Genomic DNA, 12480 nt, shown 5'->3' with positions numbered 1-12480 from the left:
GGGCTAATTTTTCTAATACATATTCAAATGCTCGTGTTGTGAAAGGAGCTACATGCATGAGAGACTTCAATAAATAGTTAAGTTCAATTTTCTTATCATTGTTTTTGCTATGGTTTTTGTGTTTGGCTTGCTCAAGGCCTATGCCTACGCTTATGTATGTTGATATGTACATGACGTAATTTTCTCAACTGGTACAAAGGTAACTCTTCAGCTTTCCATCTTCAATTCTTACTTTTAAAAATTGTTGACCTTGTTTATTTCTAAGACAAGCAGAAAGTCAATCCAAGTAGTTGACTTCTAGTCGCGATCTTTTCACCAAGCAAACGCCTTCTTATGACCATGGTCTATATTTTCCACCAAGCAAATGCCTTAACATGAACATTATTCATATTTGAATTAATTTGGTTCCTCTAATTACAAAACACTTCATCAAATCTGAAAATGTGGACCTCATTACACTCTTTCCTTTCACCTAAAAAGGATTGTTGCATGGGGATGGGGATTCTACTAGCTACTGTTAGAGAACTTTGAGACCTGTACTCCTGCAGCCACCTTTGGAGATCAAGTACGATCACTTCCAATGTTACACAAAGGATGGTCATCATCAAATTGTCAATGTAGACCTCCTTGCACTCTTTCCTCACCTAGAAAGGATTCTCGGTGAGGACACCTGCATGGGGAATCTACTAGCCACATACAGAACCCTAAAACCTGTACTCCCACAGCTATCTTTGGAGCCAAAGCAAGCTTTGGGATATAGAACCTGGAGCAGCCGCACGAACTCTAACAACCAAAGCTACTCTCATTCACATGCATCTTATTGCTTGAGCACCTACAACATAGACGGGAATTAATTCCAGCAATGCCTTTTAAGGATAAGCTACAGAAGTTGGATGATTTCAGATGGTCAACTATTCAAATAGACTACATATTCCTGTTGGAGTTTAGATATAACTGCAAAGATGGATCGGAACAAACACGTGTGACTAACAACACCTAGGGGGAATTCCTTGAGTAGGGCCACACAAAGGCATGCAATTTCAAAGAAGGCTTTATCAACTCGGTGCATTCAGCTGTAGCCCAGATGTGTATCTCCTCCCCTAGTAATACTTCCATTTGAGAAAAGAGATCCCCATGTCTTACATCAAGCCAATGAGACCCTTTGATGAAAAAAAAGGGCTCTGCTCTCTTACATATAATATCACAGAAGTAACCTGCACAGTCAAGGGGGCCCATCAAGTTGGCTTATACCTGTAGAGATTCCAGTTGCAATTTCCATACAAGTGAATGTGTTACTTCACCTTTCAGGCAGAAGTGCAGCTCCCACTTTACTTATAAATGAGCTCTTTTGAGGGGAAAAGGGCAAAATGAGTTGCCACTTTTACCTATAAAACTTCAAAAACAAATGGCTTGTGAAATACAAGAAAACCCAATCTTCATAGGAGTTGGCAAGCAAGTAATCATAGACATAAACCAAGATGCCTACATGAATTAGAAAAATTCGACCAGAAAAATCATCTGACATGGACCAGCAAGACAAGACATGAAAATATGGCAATAGCCCAAAACAAGACTTGAGTACTGGGTTTCATAACTAACAAAATTTCCGCAGAATGGACTCTGGTTTCTGTCAAACACAACTGCCTAGGCCTGGCAAAGTCCTGCCATTCCATGTCTAAAAACTTTTTAAAATTGCCAAAAATGTCTCAATCTCATTATCCATCCCTGAACATTATTTTTCTCAATTCAGTTAATCTTCATCCTCCTCCTCTTCACCACCTGCAGCCTTTTTGGATGCAGCCTTCAAGTTTTTCCTCTTCACACGACCATGTCTACCTCCACCAAAGGGGCTGGATAGTGCAAAATCAATATGCTTTTGCGAATCCACTCTGACTAGAAAAGAGGCAACATTGACCACTTGCTTGCCCACCCTGGAGAAAAGGCATACAAGCATTTGTTTCACAGTCAATTCAACGGTTCTCCCAAAACAACAAGACAATTAATACCTTTGAAAGCTTCTATTTGCTTAACCCTAACCAACATGAGAAAAATTTCTCCCAGCATGCCTTTACTTAATAATCAAGTTCTTGATATGCATGTATCGTTAAAAGCTAATACACTTTCTGGAAAGAACACAAGAAAGCAAGCAACGCTTACCTGATGTGCCTCTGCTTGATAAGAACCCTGGCATGATGAATGGACTTTGCCATCCCCGACTTGAAGACTAGGGTTTGTAGGCGGCGCTCCAAGAAATTCTCCACAGTTAAGGCCAAGACATAATCGAGCTTGTTCTGACTTTCTTCAAGTAGGCCATATCTGAACATGCGCCGAAGTAGCGCCTCTCCTTCAAATATACGGCGTGGATTCTTCTCATCAAGGGTCAGCAGCATGCGAGCATTGTTGCGGATACGACTAAGGGCATATTGAACTCTCCAGAGTTCACGTTTATTGCGGAGGCCATACTCGCCAACGAGCTTGAGCTCAGCGTCGAGCCTCTCCTTTTCATAGGGCCTGCGAGGCTTCTTGAAGGTCTTGCCATCTGCGACAGAAAGTTCAAAGTAAATGATGATCAAAACACTGCAACCGCAAAAACAAAGGAGGGATCTGGAGAAATAGAAGGTCTGCAAACTACAAACTAAGGCAAGTCTGCAAACCTACTGAAGTAATGGCAAGCAAAAGGGGTAGCATTTCTACAGAGCTAAGGACAAACCAATCAGTTAGAGTTCTACATGTTGATATACATATACTATAATTTCCGCAATGCCTATCTGCCACAGACACAGATCTGGGAGAAATTAGGGTTTGATAGGGCGGAATGAAGGCTAAGCAAAGACGACTACATCACCATAGGCATAACAAATCGGCATGCAGCTGAAGGCAGAAAAGCATGAAAAACCACAAAAGGTTAAGGGTAATCTGCAGCATAGAAAATGAATCTACCAGCATAGAAGATTCTCTCAAGTAGAAAACCACACAACTCTCTCTCTCTCTCTCTCTCTCACACACACACACACACACGCAGAATGGCAAGAAAACGGACTCACAGTTGCGGTAGAAGCTCACGTGCACCATTCTGCGCCCTCTCCTCCTCCTCCTCCTCCTCTGCTAACGAGTTCACTGCAAAACCCTAAACTCTGAGACCCTAGTATTTATTCTCCATTTGCTCCTAGTATTTTTACAAATTTTAATTTAATTCTACTATTTTCAAAAATCCCATTTTGACCCTACCAAATTACCAAATTGGCCTTAAATTTGACTAAAGTTCTCGTATTGACCCTAGTATTTGAGTGAGTAAGTGGTTGAGTTAAATGCTCAAACCAATAAGGTACGTCATCCTTGGCTCAAGAAGAAGAGGGCATGGCTCATAATGTTGCCAATGCCTCTTACAAAGACAATGCCAAGAGATGTTTAATATCATGACAAACAACAAGGTAGAGCACTTAGTGATGCTATGCTCAACCTTACAACTCATCTTAGAAGATGAAAATGTTGAATATGTAGCGGAATAACATGCCTTGGGCTTGGGAAATGAGAGCATATGGCTTATGACATGCCTATGCCTCTTACAAACAAGAGCCTCAAGGGTGATACACAAAACCATTGAAGATGAACAATTAGTGTACATGTGCCCAACTTTAAACCACTCAAAAATCTGAGTTTGTTGATGAAAAAACAGAAATCTTCACCTCTTTGGCTTATGGGATGAAGACAATGGCTCATGGTTACACCATTTCTCCTTGGAAGAAACGAGTTGACGATGAAGACTTGTAATGTGGCACTTATGGTGTGTGCCCGACCTCCAATGTTGATGAAGAAGAGCCTTCTTAGTGTTAAAGACCTCCTCCTTTGATGGTTAAGATCACATTAGTGTTAAGCAACACTTTGTTTGGTGATTAAGATCACATTAGTGTTAAGCAACACTTTGTTTGGTGATTAAGATCACCATTAGTGTTTAAAAAACACGATTAGTGCTTAAAAGCACATTTTTAGTATCTAATGACTCTCATTTTGGTGATTAGATTCACCATTAGTGTTTAATTACACTTTTAGTGTTTAAAAACACTATATAATAACTTTTCTTTGCTGAATTAAAAGCTTCATTAGTGTTAATCAACACTATTAGTGCTCATAAGCACACTTTGAAAAAGCTTTGAAAGCTTGAAGGTGATGTTGATGATGGAGCTTGATGAGAATGAGGCTTATGGATACCTCATGTGGTTGGCAACCACTTCAAACTCAAGAGAAGAATCAGCAACAATCATTCACAACATCACTTGGGTGATTAGAGCAAGGAGGGAAGGATTAGAGCAAGAAAAATATCAAGTTTGGAGCTTTAATGGAAAGCTTCCATGGAGAAACTGCAGGCGACTGGTTTTCTGCTTCCCACGACTGATTTACGCCACCATGTGAGCTCAAATTTGAGCTGTAGATAGGGGAAAGAGTGGGCTACAAAAGCCCTAAGACAATGTTGCCTTTAGTCACTTGTAGGCGACGTATGGCTGTACGGCCACGGCTGCAACCTGAATTTGCGCCGGCCTGCAAACAGAGCAATGCCGCGATGGTGGAGAACGCACGAAACAGCTGACGAGTAGTACGACCACCTGCGTCCACGCCTTCTCTTCACTTCTCTTGAAGAAATCTCTGAGAGTTATGGCTTCCACGAGCTGCTAGAGCTCCTCCACCAGCAGGGGGTTGAGCTCCACACATGAAAGGATAAGAAAAAGTGAAGCAAAATGACCTAATCTACACCACAAAGGGGCCTAATCAACCTAGGCTCTAGATACCATGTTGAGAAAACGTGGTGCTCATACTAGATCAAGTGTGTGGAGGAGAGGGACTCACAAAATACAAGAACAATATCTTGCTTATTAAGTTGTTTATGAATACAACTAGGCCTTGCTCAATACAAAATGCCTCCTAGCTTCACCTTTAAATAGGTGAGCTAGTGGACCTTAAGTCCCTTCACACTCACACCTTTCTCTTCCCCTTCTACATAACCTTAGTCTCTTAATAGTCGCCCCCTGACATGCATACACACACACACACACACACGTATATATATATATAGAGAGAGAGAGAGAGAAAGCATCTGATCTTGGTACACACGGCATGTGTGCACGAAGCGAATGGAGAGTTTCTACTCTAGATTTTGGGTGCATATTAGCCCTTGCACATGTGAGAATAAATCTTATGAGGTGGACCGTGGCATGTGTCGAGCCCGCTCTCCCAATTTAGTTGCTTCAAGAAGGTAACTCTATTTTCTGGTAATAACGTGGGGGGGATGGACACATAGCGAGTTTTGGAGTAGTTTTTTTTTATAGCCACTCTCTCTCTATACACGTCTTCTCTTTCTCTCCCCTCCTCCCTACTCCCAACCCAGCCCTTCCCCTCCCCCCCCCCATGCCCTTCATGCTCTCTCTCCTCCTCCAACCCACTGCAACCAACAAGCTCTCCCTCTACACACTCTCTCTCTCCCTCTCTTTATCTTCCTCCTTCAGCACGTGCCCTCATGCTGTGTCTCCTCCTCCAGCCCACTACAACCAACATGTTCTCCCTCTACGCACTCTATCTCTCTTCCTCTCTTTCTCTTCCTCCTTCAACACGACTCTCATGCTCTCTCCACCTTTGTCTATCCCTCTCCCTCTCTCTCTCTCATTGCCACCATATGCTCTCTCCCCCTATCTAGTCCTCTCCCTCTCTCTCTCTCCATGCCCTCCCTCTATATCTCCCTCTCTCTCTTTCTCCCTTTACACTTTCTATCTATCTCCCTCTCTTTCTCGTCCTCCTTCAACACACACCCTCATGCTCTCTCAACATCTGTTTATCCCTCTTCCTCACTCTCTCCCTCCCTCACTCTTTCTCCCTCTACACACTCTATCTCTCTCCCTCCCTCCCTCTCTTTCTCCCTTTGCACACTCTATCTCTCTCCCTCTCTTTCTCTTTCTCTTTCTCCTTCAACATGCACCCTCATGCTCTCTCCACCTCTATCTATCCCTCTCCCTCTCTCTCTCATTGCCACCGTACGCTATCCCCTTGTTCAGCCCTCTCCCGCTCTCTCTCCATGCCCTCCCTCCCTCTCTCACTCTCCCTCTACACACTCTCTCTCCCTCTCTCACTCAATCCTCTACACACTCTACACTCTCTCTCCCTATGTTCTCTCTTTCTCCCTCTCTCACTCTCCCTCTACACACTCTTTTCCCCTCTCCCTCTACACACACTCTCTCACTACCTTTCTATCTCTATTTCTCTTCATCCTTCAACACACACCCTCATGCTATCTACAGCTATGTCTATCCCTCTCCCTCTCCCTCTCTCTCTCCCTCTCTACGATCTCCCTCTATCCCTCTTTATATTTATGTGCGTAGATAGAGCGAGAGAGGGAGGGGAAAAAAGGATCGATCCTGCCAATCTTTCTCTCGCTTTCGCTTAGTCTCTCTGTCTCTCACTCTCTCTACATCTCGTTCTATCTCTTTCGACCTCTCTATATGCAAATTTCTTAATTCATTACTTTAAGAAGAGGAGAGATATTGAAGGAAAAAAAACTAACGATACCATACTTGCTCAGATAAATTCATGTACACAATGAATAACCTTTTCCAAGTAAAATGCATTCTTTAGTTAATAAAAACTCCATACAAATGAGAGTTCTCTAACTAACCAAAAAGAGCAAATCCACACATTTATATACTCTATTTGCCATGATTATTCTCCTTTATTCAATTAACGGGCAACACTACATGGTCTACTTTCAGCACTACTAAACTAGATGTCCTTATCTTTCACTAACTTCCCAAGCTCCTCTGTTTATCTATCTCCCTCTCTATCTATATATTCAAATTCACAACTTTAAGGAGAAAAGAGATATTGAAGGAAAAAAATGAACGATACCATGCTTGCTCAAAAAAAATCATGAACACGGTGAATTTTTCTTACTAAAGAAAAACTCCATATAAACGAGAGTTCTCTAACCAGAAAGAGCAAATTTATAACTTTAAGGATAGGGCTGAAATTGAAGGTAAAAAAATAAACGATTGCATCACCAAGGAAAATACATTCCATTCATAAGAAAAAGTCCATACAAATGAGAGTTCTCTAACTAACCAAAAGGGGCAAATCCACATATATAGATATTATAGTTACCCTGATTATTCTCCTTTATTCAATTAATGGGCAACACTACATGGTCTGCTTCCACCACTACTAAACTAGGTGTCCTTCTCTTTCACTAACTTTCCAAGCTCCCCTCGAAGAATGGTTTCTTCATTGTGTCAGTGATGTATCCAAATGCCTATACCAAATCCCTTTTGCATTACTCAATTTCAAATTCCATTGATACACATCTCCATCTTCAAATGGACCATCTTCATTGAGTTTGTTCCATAGTTTTTATGCTTTTAGATCTTGTTGTGTGCGTTTAAATATTTAACGTCTCTCTCTTTGACTTGCACCGATAGCTTAGACAAGACCTTGGTGAAGGCTTCTTTCATGTTCGTCATAGTGCTAGTGGAGGTAGACATGTTGGAGTGATGAGAGGGAGAGAGAAAGAGGGTTTAAGGTTTAAGGCTGAGAGACAGAGAAGGAATAACGAAGAGCTTCTTGAGGGACTATGTGTTTAATTAAAGGAATTATGGTACATCTAAATGAGAGAGAGGGGGGGCCTTCATATAGTTTTACAACGGTCTAATTATAGCCTCTGCATGCCACTTTCAATAGGGACCTCTCCTTTTTGTTGCATGCAAAAAGTACTTATTAAAGAAACACCACTCCTTTTTTATGTTTGACCATGCAAGGATTACCTCACATTGACTAGGTGCATGCAGAAAGAAACACCGTTCATTTAAATGGTTTGGCCATGCAAGGATTACCTCTCATTTTTTAGGTGCATGCAAAAATGGACATCACTTTTTTCTTGGGTGTGCATAAAGTATCTCTCGTTATTTGCAAAAGAAATAGTGATTCCCCTTTTCAATATTAAATTCATCAAAGCTCATTACCACCACACTGTTCACTCGTTATTCGAAAAAGAATAAGGGAATTCCCTTTATTTTATTAAATTTTATCAGAAGTCCCTTGACGCCACTCTGTTCACTTGTTATTCAACAAAGTAAAATTAAATTCCATTCTATTTTGATAATTGAATAAAAGTTAACTATCGCCAAACAGTTCACAAGGTTGTTTGAAAGAAACACAATTGCCAATCGTAATCTTCATTAACATCATTAAAAACTTATATTTTCCTCCTTGAAAAATATGGTTACAAGACATGAATTTCAAGAAATGAAGAACTTTTATGACACCATCCATAAATAGGATTACAAAAAAAAAACATCTGAAGACATGTGATGGGGCCATTCTCAAGGAGAGACATATAGAAATGATCCTTTGGCATTGCATGCTTACATTGGCATTGACCTTCTGGCACTCAAAATCTTAGCAAGGTCTTCCTTCTTCAGAAGTGGTTGGTATAAACATGTTATTATTTATATCAAGCCCAAGTACACACAAGTAGACAAAATACATTTGGTTACATGCAACAAATGAACATCCACCACCACCAGATCTCATCTGAAAATCTGGACATGTACATTATGGTAGCTTTGCAATAGTCACATCATACCTCTCACCTTGCATCCTTGAAGAGTCAATCTCTACTACAAACACCTCATGTTCCATTTTCTTCACAACCCTTTCTGCAATTATTGAAGCTGACAAAGTGAGAGCATTGTCTATCCTCTTTGCTGCTATTTTTGCGACACTGATTGTAGAAAGTGAAGAGGAGGACAAGGGAGAGGCAGAGGAAGGAGTAAGGGAAGAAATGTTCAAAGTAACATATTCTACCAGACTTTGTTTGAATCTATTACATAACACAATAGAGAGACTTATGGTAAGCCTTTTACCTCATTCATTATTGGGATTACACCTTGTTCATGAATGTAACGTAATAGAAATTGCACTCTTCTTATCCTCATATAGGTTACAAAGTCCACTCCCATGCCCCCTATCCCTCTTTGTCGTTTAGTGAGCAACCCTTACATAAGAAGGGTTCAAAATAGATATCACAGAACACAGCTCTTATGAGTTTTTTAATTATAGATATGTGAGGGACAAGGTAAAGTTTATATGCTCGTTGAAGTCATCCAAGTTGCCTATGAGAGACATAACGGAAGCTGATAAGGCATCTTGGGATGACATATGGCACAAGAAAAAAGAGGTATTTGAGAACCTAATCAAAGAGACAGAGTGCTCATTCCTCTCAAAGAAGATTTTCTACGTTTGGGATGGAAACCATTTATTGGTTGCGTGGATGGAGGAGGTAAACATAGGTATAAATCAATCAATTATTTAAATGTTCTTAAAATTTGTGAGCAATGAATGTCTTGAGGTTTTGAAGTTTAAAACGTAGCATTCAAACATAGAAAGGACTACCACCCAGCTATGGACATGGTTCGAGGAGGAGACAGAGGGGGAGGTGCTCTCTCTTGTTACTAGATTGAACATGTATGCATGTTTTAAGCATGCCATGTATCTCTACATATACACATTTCTGGTGATCTAATATTAATAATTTTACACACACACACACACACACACACACACACACACACACAGAGAGATTGTAGGGGAGAATGAGAAGGGGGGGAACATAGTTGAAGGGATAGAAGGAGGGAGGGCATGGACAGAGAGAGGGAGAGGGATAGACAGCAAAGGGAGAGCATATGGTGGCCATGAGGGAGAGAGAGGGAGAAGGATAGACAAAGGTGGAGAGAGCATGCATGAGAGTGCGTGTAAAAGGAGATAGAGAGTGTGTGTCTGCAGAGAGAGAGAGAGAGAGAGAGAGAGAGAGAGAGAGAGAGAGAGAGAGAGATTAAGAGTGTGTAAAGATAGAGGTATAGGGAAGATAGAGACATGAGAGTAGGCAAGAGAGGCATTGTAGAGGAGAAGAGACATGAGAGTAGAAGAGCACACATGAGGGTGTGGATTGAAAGAGGTAAAGAGAGAGAGAGAGAGAGAGAGAGAGAGAGAGAGAGAGAGAGAGAGAGAGAGAGTAGAGGGAGGGGGAGAAAGAGAGTGTGTAGAGGGAGAGGGAGAGGGAGAGAGAGTGTTGAGAGAGAGTGTGTGTAGAGGGAGGGGGAGAAAGAGAGTGTGTAGAGGGAGAGGGAGAGAGAGTGTGTAGAGGGAGAGGGAGAGGGAGAGAGAGTGTTGAGGGAGGGGGAGAAAGAGAGTGTGTAGAGGGAGAGGGAGAGAGAGTGTTGAGGGAGAGGGTGAGGGAGAGGGTGAGGGAGAGAGAGGGATAGAGAAAGAGAGGGAGAGGGAGAGGGAGAGGGAGAAGGAGTTCGTTATAGTGGGTTATAAATGGGGAGAAGGGGGGAGGAGATGGTGAGAAAGCGAGAAATGACCATAAGATATGTGGAGAGAGGGAGAAAGAGAGAGAGGGGAGGAGGGAGGGAGGGCATGGAGAGAGAGAGAGAGAGAGAGAGGGGGGGACAGAGACAGAGAGGGAAAGAGAGAGAGGGAGAGGGAGTCAGAGAGAGTGCAAAGAAAGAGGTATAGGGAAGATAGAGACGTGAGAGTAGGCAAGAGAGGCATCGTAGAGGAGAAGAGACATAAGAGTAGGACAACATAAAAATGGGCATAAGACAAGTGGAGAGAGGTGGAGAAAGAGAGAGAGACAAGGATAGACATAGGTGGAGAGAGTATGCATGAGGGTGTGGATCAAGAGAGGTAGAGAGAGAGAGTGTGTGTGTGTGTAGAGGGAGGGGTAGAGAGAGAGTGTAGAGGGAGAGAGAGTGTTGAGGGAGAGACAAGGATAGAGACATAGAGGGAGAGGGAGAGGGAGATGGAGAAGGAGTTGGTTGTAGTGGGTTGTAAATGGGGAGAAGGGGGGAGGAGGTGGTGAGAAAGCAAGAAATGAGCATAAGACATGTGAAGAGAGGGAGAAAGAGAGAGAGAGAGAGAGGCGGAGAGGGAGGGAGGGCATGGAGAGAGAGAGAGAGAGAGAGAGAGAGAGAGAGAGAGAGAGAGAGAGAGAGAAAATGGTTGTAGTGGGAGGAGGGGGGAGGAGGTGGGCTGGGTTAGGTTGGGCTGAGCTGAGCTGAGATAAGGTGGATTAGGGACGAGGGGGGAGGAGGTGGGCTGGGTTGGACTGGGCTGAGCTTAGGTGTAGGGAGGATGGGGGATGGGGGATGGGGGATGAGGGGTAAGGAGGTGGGCTGGGCCGAGGTGGGAGTAGGGAGGAGGGGAGAAGGGGAGGGGAGAAGAGAGAGAAGACAAGGGTATAGAGAGAGATTGGTTGTGAAAAAAAACCCACTCCAAAGTCTGCTCGGAGAAACCCACTTCGTACTCACACTCTAACATGTTGTGCATAATCTTTATTTTTTGGCCGATGTTAATAACACGTTGTGTGTAATCTCTATTTTTTGGTATAGTTCAATTTACATGTACCAGGATGCAATGGCCCATCTCAAGGAGAAATGTGCACATAGAGGGAGTATGGATTTCTCAACATAAAATTTGTCCTCTTGTTCTAGGAATGGATGTGCCCACCCTGCCACCCCCTTCTTTGACCACCTCTCCCATGGCTAGCCCTTGAAAAGGCTAATGGACTGGAAAAAGAGTTCCAAAAGAAGACAAAGAGCACACGGAAGTGTAACGCACAATCACTTGTCAAGAAGCAAAAATTAAAAGTAGAAAAAACCCCAAGCGCTTGAAAGGAAGGTAGCCCATGCTGCCCCACACTAGTCTTTAAACATCTCTAGCTTATGGTTTTTCTTCTTCAATTCTTATGCATTTGACTCCACCATCCAAGTAATCATTCAAAGTGTCTTCATTTTGCTTATCCTCTAAGGAATCTTCATCCCGCTTCTTCTTCCCCTTCTTGGAAGTTGAAGTTTTCCCTAAATTATGCTTTAACGTGTTCGAGCAGCTTCCACCAACCCATCAAATCTGTTGGTATTATAGGCTTCAATTTCTCTTGGCAACCCATAGACAAACCATTCTCCCATGAGCACCTCAATTTCTCCTGGAAACCCGTGGACAAACCATTCTTCCATGAGAACTTTAATTGGCTGATCTGTAGGATCCACGACTACAGGGTATGTAATTGAGCCACATAATCTTCTACCGCCAGTGGTAAGCTTTTTTGCTCTAGGAAGCATAATTTTTATAGCACATGTGAGGATATGCTTTCAAATTTTGTGAAAATGCGTCACATAGGGCTACATAAGTGGGGAAGTAATTAAGGCCACATAATCTTCTACCACCAGTGGTAAGCTTTTCTGCTCTAGGAAGCATAATTTTTATAGCACATGTGAGGATATGCTTTCAAATTTTGTGAAAATGCGTCACATAGGGCTACATAAGTGGGGAAGTAATTAAGGCCATAATGCACATGTCAATTGGTCACCTGCCCACATCAAAAGTGCCACACTAAATCCATTGCACTTTTGAACTATTCAAATATTCTCAAAATTTACCACATGT

At 42.3% G+C, this 12480-nt stretch overlaps 1 protein-coding gene across 1 annotated transcript; it reads right to left on the bottom strand.

The window, feature by feature from the left end:
• Positions 1 to 1451: 1451 nt before the first annotated feature.
• LOC147605192 (small ribosomal subunit protein uS4z-like) lies at positions 1452 to 3176 on the bottom strand. Its single transcript, XM_086794065.1, has 3 exons — positions 3045 to 3176; positions 2158 to 2539; positions 1452 to 1931 (listed from the first exon to the last, which is right to left on the bottom strand). The coding sequence occupies exons 1-3, from the start codon at positions 3070 to 3072 to the stop codon at positions 1751 to 1753; spliced, it is 591 nt and encodes a 196-aa protein (XP_086650191.1). The 5' UTR covers positions 3073 to 3176; the 3' UTR covers positions 1452 to 1750.
• Between the last annotated feature and the right edge of the window lie 9304 nt (positions 3177 to 12480).

This window comes from Cibotium barometz, chromosome 60 (assembly GCF_041138505.1).
Source record: "Cibotium barometz isolate CiBa-2024 chromosome 60, ASM4113850v1, whole genome shotgun sequence".
NCBI classification, from domain to species: Eukaryota; Viridiplantae; Streptophyta; class Polypodiopsida; order Cyatheales; family Cibotiaceae; genus Cibotium; species Cibotium barometz.
This window is presented reverse-complemented; position numbering and strand designations above follow the sequence as displayed.

What these genes read in the sequence shown, in the direction of transcription:
- LOC147605192 (XM_086794065.1), bottom strand. Translation starts at nt 3,072, where the DNA reads ATGGTGCACGTGAGCTTCTACCGCAACT. An exon ending in CGTGAGCTTCTACCGCAACT is followed by an intron (nt 2,540 to 3,044) that starts GTGAGTCCGTTT and finishes TTTCTGTCGCAG; the next exon opens with ATGGCAAGACCTTCAAGAAG. An exon ending in ATCAAGCAGAGGCACATCAG is followed by an intron (nt 1,932 to 2,157) that starts GTAAGCGTTGCT and finishes CCTTTTCTCCAG; the next exon opens with GGTGGGCAAGCAAGTGGTCA.